The sequence below is a fragment of the Rana temporaria genome, chromosome 4 (genome assembly GCF_905171775.1).
Source record: "Rana temporaria chromosome 4, aRanTem1.1, whole genome shotgun sequence".
Lineage (NCBI taxonomy): Eukaryota > Metazoa > Chordata > Amphibia > Anura > Ranidae > Rana > Rana temporaria.
This window is the reverse complement of record NC_053492.1, coordinates 234,689,940-234,711,160: the sequence shown is the minus strand read 5'-3', so window position 1 is coordinate 234,711,160 and position 21,221 is coordinate 234,689,940. Positions and strand designations below refer to the sequence as shown.

The window sequence follows — 21,221 nt, the reverse complement described above, 5'->3', positions numbered from 1 at the left end:
CTCTTCAGGGAAGCCTATCACATCTCCAAATAATCTTTTACCACTTCCATCAGCCAATTCCCCACAGTTGAAACCTTTTGTATCACCTGCCCCACCCTATTAGATTGTAAGCTCTTCTGAGCAGGACCCTCTTCTTAATCATCTTGAATTTTAATTATAACTGTATTGTCTCCCTTTTACATTGTAAAGCACTGAACTGTAGGCACTATATAAATCCTGTATAATAATAATATCCGTGACATACTCATACAAAAACTTAAATATGGAGAATGTTGACTTCCATTTGGTTAGGGTAGGGGGATTACCAAATGTGACCACTGCAAGTGATATACAAAAGGTCGATAGCCTACAATTAACTACAAGAAAAATCTTAGTGTCATGGGAGGAATAAATTGCAACATTAAGGCTGGGTTCACATTTCAGCACAAAGCAGCTCACAGCAGGAGTCCGGTGTGTCCCCGTTCACCGTTTCAGGTCCAATATCAGCCTGGATTTTGGGCTAAATTCGGACCTGAATTGGACCAAAAGACACACAGGAATCCTGTGCAATTTGCAACAGAGCAGCTCCATGAGCCGGTCACAATCTCCTGGCATGCAAATCCCACATGCAATTCGCAATAGTGTGAACCCAGCCTCAGGGAGTGATCAAGCTTCTCATCTGCTTGGGCAGAGCCTGCTATGCAGGCAAAACTGTAAGAACAATGACAAAATGGTTATAGGACAAAGTCTATGATATATGGACATATACATTTCGGTCTTCTGTAGCCAAAAATGTAATCTTTTAACAATTGCCATCTAGAAGTTTTAGGCTCTAGAAATCAAATGTGACAGCAATAGAAATGTTTTCAAAAAGGGGGTGCAAACTTTTATGGGATTGAGAAGAAACATGCATTCCTGCTGTGCCTTTAGTTCAGTTTTGCAGTTGAGAAAAAAAATTGGTATAGGGGCCTTTTTTGTTTATATATCTTTTTGGTTTACAGATTTTATATATATATATATATATATATATATATATATATATATATATATATATATTTTTTTTTCATAGGTCATTACTGGGATTTACTTCATAGCTATAGGTCAATATTATTATACTATGATTTTTAAAACTGTGGGATTAGATTACCCCAAGCATCATGTGGTTTGTTTGCAATTATTGCTTTTTCCAAAAGGTATCCAAGTTGGACATGTGTGGTACCTCTTAATAAGTCGTTGGCACAAACCATTTAAAGGTAGTAAGCCTACATGAACACACGTGCACTATTCACCCAGTGGCCTGTTTAGCTGTAGCTTTTTGATCAGTATTACAACATTTTTGATTATATCATTATTTTAGATAAATGTATTAATATTCTAAACATGAGCCAGCCGTTCGCCTGGGAGGAATGTACATCTAAAATTTGTTATCTTGAAACATTGAGCTTAACCATACTGTGTTAAACATTAAGTAAATATAATTAGTCATAGCAGGGGTATAGAAAGGCTTTTGCTTAATATGTTTGCACATCTTAAAATTATATTTTCTTAGCAGCAGCATCGTGTTGTGAACTGGGGTAGTGTAAGTTCAGGCCTCTGACCCGCTGGTCATTTCTAATGGAGGTCTAGCAGCCAGTCAGTGAGGAGCAGAGTTGACCATACAGGGGAGGCCCTAGGGCAAGGCTACCTTTGTGGATCTGCCCCAATTAAAGTTGTGCTCATACGTTTACAAACGCTGTCAGAATTTAAGATTGCTTGGTCATTTTTCAGAGAATATGAATGATGACACAAAAACTTTTCGTTCACTCATGGTTGGCGTTTGGCTGAAGCCATTTATTATCAATCAACTGTTTGCTCTTTTAAAAATCATAATGGCAACAGAAACTACCTAAATTAACCTGATCAAAAGTTTACATGCCCCAGTTCTTAATACCATGTATTGCCCCCTTTAACATCAATGATGGCTTGAAGTCTTTTGTGAATGATGCTCTTCATCTTCTCAGGTGGTTAAGCTGCCCATTCCTCTTGGCAAAAAGCATCCGATTCCTGTAAATTCTTGGGCCGTCTTGCATGACAGCCCAATTTTGACCAGATTTCCTGTGCCTTTTTAAAACATTCCCAAAACATCAGCGATCCACCTCTGTGTTTCAGAGTGGGTATGGTGTACCTTTCATCATAAGCCTTGTTGACTCCTTTAAAAAATGCAACCTTTATGGTTGTGGCCAAAAAGCTCAATTTTGGTCTCATCACTCCAAATTACTTTGTGCCAGGGAGGTTTGAGGATTGTCTCTGCTGTTTGGCGTATTGTAAGCGGGCTACTTTGCGGCATTTGCATAGTAATGGCTTTCTTCTGGTGACTCGACCATGCAGCCCGACCATGCAGCCCATCTTTCTTCAAGTGCCTCCTTATTGGGCTTCTTGAAAACAGCCACACACAGTTTTCAGAGAGTCCTGCATTTCACCTGAAGTGATTTGTGGGTATTTCTTTGCATCCCAAACAAATTTTCCTGGCAGTTGTGGCTGACATTTTAGTTGGTTTGTTTCAACAGAACCCATCATTTCCCACGTCTTGATTAGAGTTTGAACACTGCTGATTGGCATTCTCAACTCCTTGGATATATTTGTATACAGTTAAACTACCTTTTCTTGCAGATCATTTGACAATTCTTTTGCTTTCCCCATGACTCAGAATCCAGAAATGTCAGTGCCTCACTGGATGAAAGATGCAAGGGTCTGTCAGGAGTCCAGAAATTAATTGACCTTTTATACACACACTAATTACAAGCAAACAGATCACGTGAGAGGATGGTTACCTTTAATAGCCATTCAAACCTATTTGTGTCAACTTTTGTGCATGTCATCAGGCCAAAATCACATGGGTATGTAAACTTTTGATCAGGGTCATTTGGGTAGTTGCCCTTATGATTTAAAGAGAGTTAACACAGTTAATTGATAATCAATGGCTTCAGCCAAACACCAACCATGAGTGAAAAAAAATGTTTTGTGTTATCATTCATATTCTTTGAAAAATTACCAATAAATCTAAAATTCTGCCAGGGTATGTAAACGTATGAGCACAACTGTATATTAGGAGAAGCCAGGATAATGCATGGGAGATTGAGGCTGCCCATGATCACATGAACTATCATTCGTGTCCCCCTGGATAGTCCCACCATAAAATGTCATACTCTCATATATCACATCCTCCCACTCTTCCATCTCTACAACATCATCACTAATTACACTGAAGTCCAAAAAAGGAACTAGAAGTGCTAAATAAACTAGCTGTTAGTACATTTTAAATAAATAGGTTGATTGTAGAGTTTCTGTACAAGATACCATGACACAAAGAAGCACAATACTAACAGAACTTGTAATTTTTATTACAATGTGTGATGTCCAAAAGATGTTAATAGCTATAAGATATTTAGCAGCATATTAGATTAGAGCAAAAGGAAAACAGAGCTCAGAGGAAAGACGGAAAATCTAAAGAGTACAATAGTAATTTTGTGGATACTGGCTATGAAAAAAAAGGGATAAAATAATCAATGAAACTCAACCGACACAGAAAAAAAAAAAAAAGTTAGTGTATACCCAACATAAACAAGTAGCAGCCAGTGTTTTATGCCTTTGCGAAAACTTTCCAGATGGGTGTCCACAAGAGCTGAATAATCAAAGCAATCAAAAAGAAAAAAGTAACCACAGAAATAAATAACATATGCAAACTGTTCCAGCTTTTCAATGCATGGTTTATAGGTTTTCAGATAGGGTAGTGAAAGCATATGCACTCATTTCATAAACCCTTTCCCCTTCACTGGAGAAGAAAAAGGTCTTTACGCACTGCTTCAGTTTGTGCACAATGACAAAAGTAGCTTACAACTATTGAAACCTCCACATTACCAACTTAATTTACGCTGCTGCCTAAAGCAGGTAAAATTAAATTACAGTGGAACCTAGGATTGCGAGAAACGCGGTTAACGTGTTAATACGAGCACTGTATTTTAAAAAATCGTGACTCGGTTTGCGAGTGTTGTCTCGCAAAACAAGCACGGTTCAGGCCAAAACGGCGTGCAGTACCGCTTTTGGCCCGAGATGGGGGGGGGGGGGGGGGGGGGCGACGAAGGTCACCGATCGCAGCAGATAGGCACCGTTCAGAAATGCGCGGAAAGGCCCGAGGACAGCACGGCTGACCTCGGCAAATCTCCTCCAGTAAGTCCTATCCTTTTTTTGCCCAGGTGCCATTTTGGACAGACACCAAGACGTAACACTATAAACGACAGCTGCTCAGCCAGAACATACATGTAGGATAAATTCCTAGTACCATTCCAGTGTGACTTAAAGAAATTTAGCAGCTAGTGGATCTGTACGCTATCTTATCCCAGTATTTACTTTTTGGATAAGCCATTCCATTAAAGTGCATCTATAGATTTTCTTATTGTTCTTTTGGAAAGAGTCGGGAAGAACTTGAACTCCTGGTTTTACTGCCTTTGGAGTCCCTGGTGAAGAGATTCCTTAAGTCTAGTCAAATCTTCTTCCCACCACAGCAAGTAAGGGGAAATAGTTTGAACAAAGACAGAAGTAAAATGCTTAAAGTTTAATAGTAAGATGCTAGAACTTTTTATTGTTGTCCGATTTTCACTGTATTCCAGTTTGGTAAAAGGTTATCCCCAAAACAGAAAGTAGGGCTAAAGCCTCATTCACGTTGGGCATAGCAAGCCGTACTCCATATCAGGGCTGTGTTAAACCACACAGGTGTGCACAGGTGTAGACATGTTCCTGGCTATACAATGTGGCAGAGGTATATGAATCAAGAGACTGGCTGGTTACTGGCAGGTAACAGTTCACATAGAAGTATTTTGAATGTGCGTTTTGCCTAGAGTTCTTCCTCTGTGTGTGAAACATGCAAAACATGGGGATACATTTTCCAGTTGGAACCACTATGAGCGCATACTTATTTAACCACTTAAGACCCGGACCATTACGCAGGTAAAGGAACTGTAAAGTTTTTGCGATTCGGGCACTGTCGCTTTAACTGACAATTGCGCGGAAGTGTGATGTGGCTCCCAAACAAAATTGACGTCCTTTTTTTCCCACCAATGGAGCTTTCTTTTGGTGGTATTTGATCACCTCTGCGTGTTTTATTTTTTGCGCTATTAACAAATATAGAGCGACAATTTTGAAAAAAAAAAAATCTATATTTTTTACTTTTTGCTATAATAAATACCCCCCAAAAAAAAGATAAAAAAAAAAAAAAGTTTCTCAGTTTAGGCCGATACGTATTCTTGTACATATTTTTGGTAAAAAAAAAAAAAAAAAATCGCAATAAGCATTTAACAATTAGTTTGCGCAAAATTTATAGCGCTTACAAAACAGGGGATAGTTTAATGGCATTTTTATTAATATTTTTTTTTTTTAACTACTAATGGCGGCAAACAGCGATTTTTTTCGTGACTGCAGCATTATGGCGGACACATCGGACAATTTTGACACATTTTTGGGACCATTGCCATTTTCACAGCAAAAATTGCTATAAAAAATGCCTTGTTTACTGTGAAAATTACAATTGCAGTTTAGGAGTTAACCACTAGGGTGCGCTGTATGGGTTATGTGTGACCTCATGTGTTTCTAACTGTAGGGGGGCGGGGCTGGACGTGTGATCACCTTTCCCTATATCAGGGAACAGACGATCAGTGACATTGCCACTGTGAAGAGCGGGGAAGGTGTGTTTACACACACACACACACACACACACACACACACACACACACACACCTCCCCGTTCTTCAGCTACTGTGACCGATCGCGGGACACCGGCAGCGATCGCGTCCGCGGGTCCCGCGGCTGCGGTCACGGAGCTTCGGACTTGGTCGCGGGCGCGACCCACGGCTGGGCACTTAAAGGGGACTACAGGTAAGTGCCTGTGCCCAGCCGTGCCATTCTGCCGACGTAAATGTGCAGGACGCGGTCCTTAAGTGGTTAATACATGATGGTAAATCCTTTCAATTCATTTCCAAATACCTGTTTAATCCAATGTTACGATGAGGTCGTATTACTTACCTTGCAGACTGTTTCAATATCCCATGGCAGAATAGTTCTTAAGTCAATCACTTCACAGGACAGGCCAAGTTTTTCTTGGGCCATAGATGCAACTTCACGAAGAACATGAACCTAGAAGATAGATATGAAACGTGTCAGCAAAAACAAGCAATTTTCGAATAATAAATGGTTTCCGAATGCCAAAATGTCTTCAATGCAGAAGTAAATGCATTCCAAGAGAGCGGAAGGTAACCAACTGCCAACTTTTTCCTCTTGTCAGCATTGAACAACATTGTCTTGTTTACACACATGGACAAGTCAAACTTAAATCCAAAAGCTAAAAGTAGTGTTAAATTCAAAATAAAGAACACCACCTTATCCAAAGAAAATATTAAAGCTTCGCAAATAAATTTGACAAAATTCCGGCATTCGGAAAGAGTTTTTGACAGTACAAGATGGGCGTTTTCACAGACTAGGCACTGTAGCCGGGTCTCCATTTCTGAACAGATTAGGACAGTCTGGAAAGCGTCTACCAAACCAGATCACATGTCCTTTAAACACAGCTTCTCCCATGATTATTTGTTGCTACATTCTCAGAAGGACGAATGTCTGTAAAAGTTCAGATTCAGCTCAATCTACATCCATCTTAATACATTCCGTGGTTAATTAATTAACACGACTGCGATACCTGTGTGGATATAAAATGCTGGGGGATACTATCAAATGGGACTTTTTTGGTCTATTCCTACATTTTGTCTTTAGTTTCTTTCTGGCTTACACTATGGGGCTGATCTAATAAAGCAGCTCAAACAAATCATTGCACGTTTATAAAGCACAAGGGAGTGCTTTACAAATGTGTATTGTACTTCTCTGGCTTTGAAAGTCTGAAGCCAGCAGAGCACAACAAAAACGAGACGAGACTTTTCAAAAGCATGGATAGCAAGGGTTTTTTGTTTTTTGTTCAAAGACACTGCAATGTCATCAACACATTACGGGACGGCTTGTCCCGTTAGGTGCTCTGAAATCAGGTATAGAATGGCATTTTTTTTATAAGACAGACACTGAAGTACACAGCATTATTAACCATTATATGAAAATGTAAAAGTAATTTCAGCAGCAGGAGGGGAGGGCACTGTAGCTAGCAGACAGGCGGGGAGGGGGGGTGGACAAAGGAAAGAGCACACGACGGAGGCACGTAAACTGACCACGTTGTCAGGGCTCCGCAGCCATGATAAACCATGGTCATTTTACAGGGGGAAGGTGGAACAAGGGGGTGAATTGCATTAAGGTGAAAAAACCTCCAACGGTGCCGCCCCCCCCGAACCCCCGTTTTACTTACCTCACCCCTCGAAAATCCGTGCGTGTCCCCGTGATCCTCTTTAGTTCCCAGCCTGGCCGTTGATTAGCTAGGCTGGATGGATTGATAGCAGCGCAGCCATTGGCTGGCGCTGCTGTCAATCACATCCGATGACGCGGCACACGCCGGGGCCGAGTGATACAGTCGGCAGCTATGCCCGCCGCTGTATAACGGGAGCACGCCCGCAAAAGCTCTCCACCATGCAAGCTCGCTCGCATGAAGGTGGAAAGCTCTTGCGAGGAGGACCAGAGGGACCCCAGAAGACAGGGTTCGGGGACACTTTGTGCAAAACGAGCTGCACAGTGGAGGTAAGTATAACATGATTGTTATTTTACAAAAAAATTAATTTTTTACTTTAGTGTTCCTTTAAAGTAGGAATCTGGTTCATTTTTTGGATTCCCTTTCCCCCTCTTTTGTTACCATATTATATACGGATGTGGCAATGTGAGTGCTATTCCTTTACTATTCCATATTTGGGCGGGACTTACATGTGTGTTCGCTTCTGTGCGCGAGCTACCGTGGACAGGTATTAGGTTACTTTATTTTTACACTTTTATTCCGATTACAAGGAATGTTAACAACCCTTGTAATAGGAATCGTTTGTGGCAGGTCCTCTTTATGGAGAGATGTGGGGTCAACAAGATCCCACATCTCTCCTCCAGGCTGGCAAGCATGAGATCGGAAAAAAAAAATTCACAAGCCCATGCTTACCAGCCACAATGGCGGTTTTGTTTACAATCGCGGCCCAGACGTGACATTATAACGTTGTGCCCGAGCCTCCGAGGGTCATAGAAATGACCAAAATCTCTATGGTCGTCATCCGGCAGACGCCGATTCTTTCTCCGGGTCCCCGATAGCTCGGGAGAGCCCAGAGAAGCACCAGATGGTGGCGGGAGGGGGGGGGGGATGTCCCCCGTCGTCGCCTGTAAGAATGATCAAATGGCCGAACTACTGCCATGATCGTTCTGATGGTGCACAGGATCGCCGGCATGTAGCTGCAGGCATCATTCAGATATCGCCACTGAAAGTCAAGGACGTCCTATGACAGCCTTGGGCTGGAAGTACATTGTCACACAGAAAAAGGAAGAAATCTCTAACAGGTGATAGTAATAGTTTGAGTACTGTACTGCTGTGTTTTATTGTTGTTATGCAAGGCAGAACATCTTCATTATTGCATTTGTGCAATGGTTTCCAGCAAGTTTATGGACACAACAGAGACCATCAATATTCTTAAATTGCCAAATATTTCTGCTACCCTATGATCCAGATGCATAGATCTAAAGAGGACCTTCCCCCTCTCCGCCCACTTACTGTCATTTTATTTCAATTCCTTCCTCTCGCAAAAGCAAACATTTTTAATTTATATATATTTTTTGGGGACCCCTCCCCACTTCTTGGATTCTTATCCATGTAAAAATGATTTACTCAGTTGACTGCAGCCTCATGGGATAATCACGTAACACATCCCAAGAGGCTTTGGGGTATACAGTACATGCCCTGAATAGTCAGAGAGCCTGCCATCTCTTTCTTGTTCTTGTAGCCATGTCCATCATTCGGAGGCCAGCAGCAAAACCCAGAGAAAACAGTTGGATTTGCTGGGCATAAAAAAGGGATTTTTTAATACAGCTTACCTGTAAAATCCTTTTCTTGGAGTACATCACGGGACACAGAGCAGCATATTCATTACTATGTGGGTTATATGGAGTACCTTCAGGTGTTGACACTGGCAATCTCAAACAGGAAATGCCCCTCCCTATATAACCCCCTCCCATAGGAGGAGTACCTCAGTTTTGTAGCAAGCAGTATGCCTCCCAAAATGGTCCCCAAAAAGAGGGGTGGGAGCTCTGTGTCCCGTGATGTACTCCAAGAAAAGGATTTTACAGGTAAGCTGTATTAAAAAATCCCTTTTTCTTTATCGTACATCACGGGACACAGAGCAGCATATTCATTACTATGTGGGATGTCCCAAAGCAATGCTCACAATGAGGGGAGGGAGAACATCTCCAAGACAAAAGGATTTAATTTAGAGAAATACTCAAATCATAATAAATCCAACTTAGTTGAGAAAAATAATCTTAAATTTTAAATTTAACTCAAAAAAGAGGAGCCCCCGGAATCCGAGGGTCTCAAACTGCAGCCTGCAGCACTGCCTGCCCAAAGGCTGTATCAGTATTCCTTCTTACGTCCAACTGGTAGAATTTTGTAAACGTGTGGACAGAAGACCAGGTTGCCGCCTTGCAAACTTGAGCCATAGAGATCTGGTGATGCGCTGCCCAGGAGGCGCCCATGGCCCTAGTAGAATGAGCCTTTAATGATACTGGAGGAGGCAACCCTTTCAAGCCGTAGGCCTGAGTGATTAATTGCTTAATCCACCTAGAAATGGTGGACTTTGCAGCTGCCTGCCCCTTCTTGGGCCCATCCGGTAATATGAACAGCACATCTGTTTTCCGGATCTTCTTTGTAGCTTTAAGATAGGCCTTCATGGCCCTGACGATATCCAAGGTATGCAGCAACCCTTCCTTTCTGGAAGTAGGTTTAGGGAAGAAGGATGGTAATACCAAATCCTGGTTCAAATGAAAACTGGACATAACCTTCGGTAGGAAGGAAGGATGAGGGCGGAGAACGACCCTGTCCTTGTGAAAAATAAGATATGGTTCCTTACAGGATAAGGCCGCCAGTTCCGATACTCTTCTTGCGGAAACTATGGCGACCAAAAATACTAACTTCCTTGTCAGTAAAACCAAAGGAATTTCAGCCAACGGCTCAAACGGTTGTTTCTGTAAACTTGACAGAACAAGGTTTAAATCCCACGGGCAAAGCGGGGATTTAACTGGAGGTTTAATACGTAAGACCCCTTGAAGGAAGGTCTTAACCAGCGAGTGGGTGGCCAGCGGCCGCTGAAACCACACTGACAGAGCAGAAATCTGTCCTTTGATTGTGCTCAATGCCAATCCTTTATCCACTCCTAGCTGGAGAAAACTTAAAACTCTATCAATGGTGAATTTGCGAGAAAGCCATCGCTTGGACTCACACCAGCCTACATAGGCCTTCCAGACCCTGTAATAAATCACCCTAGAGACCGGTTTCCTGGCTCTGATTAGGGTAGAGATTACTTTCTGAGACAGACCTCTACCCCTGAGAATCAGGGATTCAGCTTCCAGGCCGTCAAATTTAGATGCCGTAAGGCAGGGTGGAGGATCGGACCTTGCGATAGCAGGTCTGGCCGTAGAGGAAGAGTCCAAGGGTCTCCCACTACCATCCTTAAGATTAGTGAGTACCATGCCCTTCTGGGCCATGCTGGAGCTACCAGGATGACTGGTATGTGCTCCACCCGGATCCTGCGCAGCAGGCGGGGTAGTAACTGGAGCGGGGGAAACGCATAAAGAAGTTTGAACTGATGCCAAGGGCAAACCAGAGCATCGGTTCCGCAGGCCATCGGATCCCTTGAGCGGGACATGAACCTGTCTAGCTTCTTGTTGAGTCTCGATGCCATGATATCCACGTCCGGCACTCCCCATTTTTGGCAGAGTGCTTGAAAGGTTTGTGGATGCAGAGACCATTCCCCCGGCAATAGAGTCTGGCGGCTTAAGAAGTCCGCCTGAAAGTTGTCCACTCCGGGAATGAATATTGCCGATATGCAGGGCACATGAGCCTCTGCCCCTAGGAGAATCAAGCTCACTTCTCTCTGAGCGGCCTGACTCCTGGTTCCCCCTTGGTGATTTATGTATGCCACTGCCGTGGCATTGTCTGATTGAACTCTCACCGGGAACCCCTGCAATTTCGACGTCCAAGCCCTGAGGGCTAGTCGAACCGCTCTGAGCTCCAAGATGTTGATGGGTAAAAGCTTCTCTGGCCTTGCCCAAATACCTTGGCGAGTGGAACCATCCACAATCGCTCCCCAGCCCGTCAGGCTGGCGTCTGTGGTCACTATCTTCCAAGCCACTGGGTTGAAAGACTTTCCCTTCAGTAGATTCTGAGGGTCTAACCACCAACACAGACTTTGCCGGACTCTTGATGAGAGTGGCAACGGGATATCCAAGGCCTGTGGCCTTCTGCTCCATGCTGACAGGATGGCTGCCTGCAGGATGCGAGTGTGGCTCTGGGCGTATGGCACCGCCTCGAATGTAGCCCCCATCTTGCCTAGTAGTCTCATACATAGGCGAATAGTCGGTTCCTTCTTGCTTAGAACCAGTAGGATTAATTCCTTGATGGCTTTGACCTTCCTCAGAGGTAGGAACACCCTTTGTTGTTCTGTGTCTAATCTCATGCCGAGATATTCCAACTGCCTTGTGGGCTGGAATGCTGACTTTTCTCGATTTAGGACCCAGCCGAACCTCTCGAGGTATTGGACCGTGAGGGCCACTGCTCGCTCCAAGCCGGGAGACGAGTGGTCTATGACTAGGAGGTCGTCCAGGTATGCTAGGATCGTGACCCCTTGGATCCTTAGCTTGGCTAGGATTGGAGCTAGAACCTTCGTGAACACCCGGGGGGCCGTAGCCTCCATTAGGTTGGAGTAGAAACCCAGCCCCTGTTCCAGGACTGGTACTTCTACTATTACTCCCTGGGAAAGTAGATGATCTAGAGCCGATCTTAACGCGGCTCCTTTCTCCAGATCGTTTGGAATCCTCGACTCCTGGAAATGAGGAGGAGGAAACCTTAGGAACTCTAGCTTTTAGCCTGTGGCCACGGAAGACCGTACCCACTCGTCGGGAATGCTGGCTTCCCAAATCTCCGAAAAGAGTCGCAGCCTTCCCCCCACCTTCGTGGGTGGGGGCGCCCCTTCATGAGGTAGACTTGGGGGCTGGTTTTGCTGGCTTGCGAAACCACTGCCTCTTGCCTCTAACAGCCTGTCCTTCTGATCTGCTGTTGAAGCCGAAGTTTGCTCTTGCAGGAGGCCGTCGATACTGCTTGGCATTAGAGGGCCCCTGCCCAGGGGAGGACTGTCGTTTAAACGCAGGCCCCTGAACCTTCTTCTTAGTTGGCAAGAGTGTACTCTTGCCGCTTGAAATGGTCTGAATGTATTTATCTAGGTCCTCTCCGAAGAGCCGTCCTCCATGGAAGGGGAACCCTACCAGGAGCTTCTTGCATGGGGGCTCAGCCTCCCAGCTTTTCAACCATAAGAGTCTTCTCATATGGATAAGGGATAACGATAAACGTGACGCTTGCTGGATGGAATCCTTGATTGCGTCTACCGTAAAACATATGGCCTTAGGGACATCCGAAAACTCTTCTGCCTGCTCGGCAGGAATAAGTTCAAGCATTTGCTTAAATTGATCTGATAAAGCTTGAGCGACTCCAATCGCAGCCACGGCTGGCTGTACTACTGCCCCTGCAGAAGTGAAGGAGTTCTTAAGTAGTGCTTCCAAGCGCTTATCAACTGGATCTTTGAAAACCTGTACGTTCTCTACAGGGCATGTTAACGATTTGTTAACACATGAGATGGCTGCGTCTACTGCAGGAGAAGCCCATCTCTTGGAAAACTTTTCTTCCATAGGATATAAGACAGAAAATTTCTTAGGTGGTAAGAACACCTTGTCTGGTTTGTTCCACTCTTGGAACAAGACTCCCTCCAATAGAGGATGGATCGGAAACACAGCACTGCTTTGAGGCGCCCTCAGTGAGCCCAAAGCTGAAATCGTCGATACCTGGAGATCTGGTACAGGCAGGTTGAATGCCTTATGGACCAAGTCCGTCAAGCCTTGAATCCACCAGCTCTCCCTCAGGGAGACTGCCCCAGACTCCTCTGTATCCGGATCTTCGATCCCTGAACCTACTTGGTCTTTGTCCAAGAGGTCGTCCAATTCCCCAGAGGAAAGGACCTCCTCTTCCGAGGGTCCGCGCACGGGTGACGGAGATCTATTCCGCTTACTACCCCGCATAGCTGCGGCTATCATTTCTCCCATGCTTCTCCGCATCTCATTTAAAGAGGTGAGCAACACCTCCTCCGTGACCATCTTAGGGTTGGGTTGACTCGCGTCAGCTCCAGCCCCAGATCCCGATGGCCCAAAGGCTCCCTGTGGGGAAAGCAGCGGCATAGCTCTGTCCGAGACCTCAGACTCTGTGGGGAAATCCCCACCTTTTGTACCCTCTGGCTTGTTCTTTGATGCCATGGTACAATACCGAGGCACACCTGCTACTTATTGGTACCTGGGACTTATAAATAGTTAAATGCCCAAACACCTGTTTGGGGAATAAAAAATGTTTCCTCTACCCCAGATGACACTTTTTTTTTTTTTTTTTTTTTTTTTTTCAATCTAGGCAAGAAAAAACATTCTATCCCCCTGAGTAGTATTGCCAAAGAAAAGACTATGAGATGGAAAAGAAAAAACAGCCTATTCCTAGGCTAAACCACAATCTTCTGAAGACTGTAGTATTCTTTCTGGCCACTGTGTGTCCTCAGCGCCCCGTGCTTCACTCCAGTCCTTCCTCCCTCAAGCCAAAGTATTGAATGAGCTGTGGCACTAAGGAAGGGCCGCCCCTTCCTTAAACCACTGACCCGCCCTTCCCCCTCAGCTAAAACGGCGCCAAATGCGCCTATAACACGTGCACGCGCACCGCGTGCGCGCCCGCCGACGGGGGGGGGTTGGGAGGAAGGGCCTCTCTGTTCCTGCAGCCGCAGGCCTGGAACACACGAGGAGGTCAGCGTTTTTTGCCTGCCTTGCAGGCATGAGGAAGAGGACTGGATAGAGCATCGCCTGGAGGCCTGCAGGTAAGCATAGCTCTCTGACACAACACATACATTTGTACACAAAAGGCCCCACTCACAGCTTTTCCAACACTACCAGGGAGGTCACTTTTTATGGGGAATGATAACATATAGAGCCATCCTATCTTCATGATATGTGACTGGTTTGCCAGATGCAATGCATAACCTTAGGCATGTCCCCTGTGACCTCCCAGAAAAAACTTGCTAAGAGCCAAGCTCCGCAAGTTTTTCCCCTTACTTACCTGCTCCATGCCGCAGGACTTTGCCAAGCAAGAGGCCCAATCTTCCCCCATCTCCGTGGGGATGTCTAGACCTTCAGGCCCTGGGAACCTTCTTCTTCCATGAAGGATCCACTGTCCTGGACCCATACAGCACCCTGGCAAACAGAAAACATTAGGCGCCCAAAGGTTTTCTAAGTTCTGGGCCCAGGGTCCAGCTCTCTTAAAAAGAAAGCATTATGGGCTATACCCCAAGGGTTTGGGGTCCGGTTACTGACCACTTTAGCGCTCAGGCTTTTTTGGACAGAACCGGTAGCTCACCTAATCCCAAGGATGCGGAGGCAAGCTAAACCATGACTAACACCTAAGACACTGGCGTAAAAACTGAGGTACTCCTCCTATGGGAGGGGGTTATATAGGGAGGGGCATTTCCTGTTTGAGATTGCCAGTGTCAACACCTGAAGGTACTCCATATAACCCACATAGTAATGAATATGCTGCTCTGTGTCCCGTGATGTACGATAAAGAAAGTGTGTTTTCTAGTGGATAATATAGCAGATAAGGTAAGAGAAGAAGGCGATAGTATTACACCTTGTGTTACATCACCCCCCTAAGTAACATTCCTGGCATTCTGGAATTCCACAGCAGTGTTACAACTGAAAAGTGTGGTGAGCATTAGGTCATTTTTGAAGGCATTTGGGCCAATACAGCAAGGTTCAGTTACTAAAATTGTTTTTGAAGGGCGCTTTAAATTTTCTCATAAATATGAAATCTATTTACATTAAATGGATATTTGAAAGCTGAAAAGCTCTCGCAACTTAGAAGAGAAGCAATAGAAGAGTTTGTAACGTGTTAGTCATCGACTACTGCAGAAAGTTTGGAATTTAAGCGATACCCTTTATCAGATAACTTGAACTCTTAAAGTGGTTTTAAATTAGTAAAGTGGTTGTAAAGGCAGAGAACTTGAGCTTTTCAGTTTTCAAATATCCATTTCATGCAAACAATACAGATTTCACGCTTATCAGAAAATGAATGAGGTTAAAAAACAAAAAATTAGTTACAGTAATTATAGTTGCCTGTGCGGCTCTTGTATATAGTCACTTTGTGTTCATTGGGACTATAGTACCCCCTTTGTCATGCAGACTTTATAATTACATTGTCCTTGTTTAAGGAACTGATGGCGGTTTGATTCAGTTTGGCTGCTTTTGCGTCTCTGAATTGAGGTATCCCATCTTTAAGTCTTAGGCCCCATACACACGAGAGGATTTATCCGCAGATACGGTCCAGCGGACCGTTTCCACGGATAAATCCTCTCAAAGATATCCGCTGATTTCGATGGGATGGAGTGTACACACCATCGCATTGAAATCCGCGCGGAAATCCTCTGCCGATGACATGTCGCGCCGTCGCCGCGATTATGACGCGGCGACGGGCGCGACGCTGTCATATAAGGAATTCCATGCATGCGTCAAATCATTACGACGCGTGCGGGGAATCCCTTTGGACGAATGGATCCGGTAAGTCTGTACAGACGAGCGGATCCATCCGTTGGAATGGATTCCAGCAGATGGATATGTTGTGCAGCACAGCGAATATCCGATCTGCTGGAATCCATCCCAGAGGAGATTTCTCCGCGGAAACAGATCCGCTGGCGTGTACACACCATAGGATCTATCCGCAGAAACCCATTTGCTGGGATTTATCTGCGGATGGATTCTATCGTGTGTACGGGGCCTAAGTCTTTTCTTCGTTTGTTTTCTATTAAACCTGAGCATTTTTATTTTTTGCTGTTAATCAGAATTCTCTTTTGTTAAGATTTTTAATGTCAATAGTATCATTCTCCAGCAGTTTGACTGTGTCCTGTTGGGGAGACGTGTCAAACCCATCGCCATAACATGAACATATATAGATTCACAATTAACAGATAAACAGGCTTAACAAACAAGAGGCATTATAAAAACTGGCTTTACTTTTTGGAGCGAATACTTTATTAGTTTATTAGTGAACTTCCAACCTAATGAACAATATGTAAATATATAGGTACACACACACACGCACAAAAAAAAAATGCGATACCAACCTGAGTACCCCAGGCGAGAAGAGTGACATCACTTCCTTCTTGTATTACCTCAGCTTGAGACAAAGGTATGTAGTATGGTTCCACAGGCACTTGTTCAACTAGAAGATAATATAATTTTTAGTTCATTAGTGCATACTAGCAGAAAATACCTAGTACTTCTTACTAAGCCAGATAAAGAAAAAATATAATGTCTACATTGAGAAAAACCTTTAAAGACAGTGAGAAGGCCAACATATAACTGTTGCCTTCCCCCTCCGTCATAAATATGCTGCTTGTAAAAAACAGCTCAGTGTAAATACCTTTTATTTTTTTTATTAATCGACTTCAGTGTGGTCAAGTAATCATTTTACTTGATTCCACCCATGTCAATGGGTGGAATCAGGTAAACATTTAAACCTGAGTTATATTAACCTTTACTTCTACTTTAAATCTTCTAATTCCTACCAAGTTTGCAATTCTGACTGTGCCTATTCATTATCGCAGATCCTGGTCTATTTTGATTCATCCAGCTACTTCCATATTCTACCCATATTCTACAGAAATTATCTGATTTTAACACAGCCTTTGCCCGACCACAATTCTACTATACCACTTGTGCTTCAGCTTAACCAATGCTGGGTTTTTGCCTGACTGTATTCCTGCAACACCTACACAACACTTTGTGCCATGTCAAGGCCCCAAGCATCCACTGTCACCACTCCCAGGGGTTCTTGGACTGGATGTGCAAGAGGCCACCCTCATCTCAATCTCTACCAGCTACATGATATTTGGTTTGCTCCTGTAAGTTTTAAGTTAACCTGTCACATAAGGAATTGTGATGATTTATATTCCTTTTTCTATTGCGGAGTAATGCTATGGAAGCACAGTTGGTTTGGTCTCTTTTTCAAATTTCATTTGCTTTTTATGCTTTCTTCTGTAAAGAAGCAGCAAGACATGTCTTTGTGTCAGGAAGGTACCAAAAATTACTCAACACTGAAGCATTCAGAAAGCACCAATTGTAAGGCTATCATTAATTCAGACAGATTTTGGCAATAATATGCTTGAGTAATTAGAGATTAATGCACGTTCAAATCTTTTTTAAATAATGGTTTATTTTTAACCACTTAAGACCTGGACCAAAATGCAGGTAAAAGACCAGGCCCCTTTTGCGATTCGGCACTGCGTCGCTTTAACTGGCAATTGCGCGGTCGTGCGACGTGGCTCCCAAACAAAATTGGCGTCCTTTTTTTCCCAAAAATAGAGCTTTCTTTTGGTGGTATTTGATCACCTCTGTGGTTTTTATTTTTGCGCTTTTCAAAAAAAAATAGAGCGACAATTTTGAAAAAAAATTCAATATTTTTTACTTTTTGCTATAAAAAATATCCCCCAAAAATATATAAAAAAGTATTTGTTTCCCTCAGTTTAGGCCGATACATATTCTTCTACCTATTTTTGGTAAAAAAAAAACAAACAAAAAAAAAAAAAAAATCGCAATAAGTATTTATCAGTTGGTTTGCACAAAATGTATAGCGCTTACAAAATAGGGGATAGTTTATTTTTTACTACTAATGGCGGCGATCAGCGATTTTTTTTGTGACTGCGACATTATGGCGGACACTTCGGACAATTTTGACACATTTTTGGGACCATTGTCATTTTCACAGCAAAAAATGCATTTAAAATGCATTGTTTATTGTGAAAATGACAGTTGCAGTTTGGGAGTTAACCACAGGGGGCGCTGATGGGGTTCTGTGTTCCCTGAAGTGTGTTTACAACTGTAGGGGGGTGTGGCTGTAGGTGTGACGTCATTGATTGTGTCCCCCTATAAAAGGGATGACACGACCAATGTCAGCGCCACAGTGAAGAACAAGGAAGCCGCGTTTACACACGGCTCTCCCCGTTCTTCAGCTCCGGGGACCGATCGCGGGACTCCAGCGGCGATCGGGTTCGTGAGTCCCGGAGCTTCGGACCGGGTAGCGGGCGCGCGCCCCAAGGCTGGGTACGTGGATGTGCCCAGCCGTGCCATTCTGCCGACGTATATGTGCAGGAGGCGGTCCTTAAGTGGTTAATAAAATACATTGAGTTATACTGGTTTTAAAAATATGCAACTAAACCAGTACTTAAAATTGGTCTTTTAAGTTAAAGGAGCTAGTTCCTTTAATTTACACAGCTTTTGAGATTACTTTTCGAAACTGACATCTGCAGAAATGAAAACTTTTTGGTGTATTAAAAAAAAAACTTGGGCTTGTGACACTATTTATACAGTTGAATAGAAACGCATTATGAACAATTCATATTTCTGACATTACACACTACCGTCAGTATAAAAGCAGCAAGTTACCATGGTAGCAGCTTCTTATAAAATTTTGTGTTCGTTATTTTGAGTAGGACACAAACTCACTTTACCAAACTAACAAGATCCTAAAATAAATGGACCTGAACCTTCCCTTTAGTTACGTGTGAATATACACAAGCCTGGAGAGAAACAATTTGTTTAGTCTTCAGGGGCTCCATCTTCATTCTCACCATAGTAACCACTGATGCAAATCTCATTCATTCCCACCTCACCGGCTACATGTCACATGTGATACAATAAACTATACAGAAAAGGTCAAAAGACATCACACACAGCTCTCCATTACACGTCAGAGCCGCAGAATGTCAAGGTGACTCATCACTCCTTGTGATGCTTTATCATTACATCCGTATTGACAACAAGCAATACAAACCTCAGCTGCTTTTTATATTTTCGAGGATCCACATTATATAAAAAAAAAAGGAGTGCGACTAATCCGGCTACTTTAACTCTTCAGCAAAGACAATTGAAGCAGCTTTCACAGGAACCATATTTGATATTTCAAAGAAATAAATATGGTTGAATTCAGCTTCACATTTACACCATTTTTCTTGGGGGTCGGGTTTTGCAAGTCACGTCTAATAGGGTTACGTGATGGAGTTACAGCAGTAAATTCCATGCAATGCAGTTGGACAGCACTGTTACTGGCACCAAATATAATACACAAACAATATTAAAAACACATTTTTAGTGGTGCTTGGAAGGATTAGAACTTTTGGTCAGAAGTTATTGTCTGCTTGCAATAGTTTCCTTCATTCTCTTTCCCAGTAATGGTACCCATCAGGATAGAACATTGGGGGGGGGGGTCTCCCCAATTGGAACACATACAACAATGGTTCTAACCCTTAGCCAATTTATCCAAAAGTAGAAAATAATGTCCAGAGTTATGTACTGAATACTAGCCAAGGGGAACTATTGTTTTCACTTGTGATGGTTGATTAAATATACAATTCATTCTAAACCCAAAACACATTTGTCACCATAGCCCTTTTAGAAGAGAGAAACAACTAGCGTTTCAATTATTATTATTAAGATCTGGAATAATAATTGTTCCAGAGAGTTCACATTTTAAACTATGGTCATATGGGTACTTCTCACTGATGAGAATGGAGGTTGAGGATTTGGGCCTGCTCTGCATTGTTTTGATTAAATTTGCCCATTGAGTCATGCACAGTAGCAAGAAAGCACTTCTTCGATCAAGCCATATTTTCGGGAATTTGGATTTCTCATTATTTAAATTGAGCATTATGGCCAAAGCTCTTTTGGTTATACTTCTATGCACTTAATTCCCCACTCCAGTGATCCAAATTCAGCCGCCAGCGGGCTAAATCCCAATGTCTGTTGATAACACAGACCCAGTACAGGCTCAGCCTAGATCCCTGACCGACACCTGGTTCAGCCTCTCAGCATGACAGTGAAAGATTGATTAAATTCTTGATAAATTCTTGGTTCAGAGACAGCCGAATCAATGCTGCAGTCATCCAGGGGAGTATGGTTGCTACCTGTATCTTTAATTTACTTATTGTTTTGATCTGTGGTCATTTTTTCTTGTGAGTTTTTATTTTATTTTAAATATCCCAGGTTCAAAGTGAGAAAAGTTAAAGCAGCACCCCCCCCCCCCCTGTTAAAGAACACTTTTCTTTTCGATAGGCGTGGAGATAAATCATTACCCCACTGAGGAGCTCTGGGCACCACTGCTTCACAAAGAAAAGAAATTTGGGACTTTAAACAAGGCCAAGACAAAAAACGTCAAGTGCCTCCATCCCCGATAGCTAGTAGCTTGGGGAAAAGACTTGGGACTTTGTATGAAGTATGTGGCCGAGTTGGCCATGTGAACGTCGAGTGGCTGGCAAAGAAAAAACAACTAATAACATTGTGTCATCTTGTATACGTAATGGCATAACAAATACTTTATATCAATCGTAAATGAGTTTATTATATAAACATCATAAAATAGCATACCAGCACATAGCATGGATAGCAATAAAATACAAAAATGACACAAGGATGATAAAAAAATCACCAGACACAATCATGTACACATACATATAACAAAACCATAACATATGGGTCTAGGCCAGGGGTCTCAAACTGGGGCCCTCCAGCTGTTGCAAAACTACAATTCCCATCATGCCTCTGCCTGTGGGAGTGATGCTTGTAACCGTCAGCCTTGCAATGCCTCATGGGACTTGTAGTTTTGCAACAGCTGGAGGGCCGCCAGTTTGAGACCCCTGGTCTAGGCCAATGCAGCATATTGTAAAAATTAAATAGAGGTTGGTAACGATCTTGATTTAACCACTTCAGGCCCAGGCCAATTCTGACACTTCGTTTCTACATGTAAAGATCATCTTTTTTTGCAATTTCTTGCTAGAAAATTACATAGAACCCCCAAACACTATATATTTTTTTAGCAGAGACCCTAGAGAATACAATGGCGGTCATTGCCACTTTTTATCTCGCACAGTATTTGCGCAGCAATTTTTCAAACGCGTTTAAAAAAAAAAAAAAAAAAA

At 43.2% G+C, this 21,221-nt stretch overlaps 1 protein-coding gene across 1 annotated transcript in view; it reads right to left on the bottom strand.

The window, feature by feature from the left end:
• Positions 1 to 21,221, bottom strand: part of BCKDHB (branched chain keto acid dehydrogenase E1 subunit beta) — a 237,392-nt gene that overhangs the window by 118,595 nt on the left and 97,576 nt on the right. Inside the window, exons 7-8 of the mRNA XM_040350008.1 lie at positions 16,374 to 16,471; positions 6,034 to 6,144 (exon numbers count right to left, since the gene is read on the bottom strand). Of these exons, the coding sequence (XP_040205942.1) occupies positions 6,034 to 6,144; positions 16,374 to 16,471 (209 nt within the window). The remainder of the gene's footprint in view (positions 1 to 6,033; positions 6,145 to 16,373; positions 16,472 to 21,221) is intronic.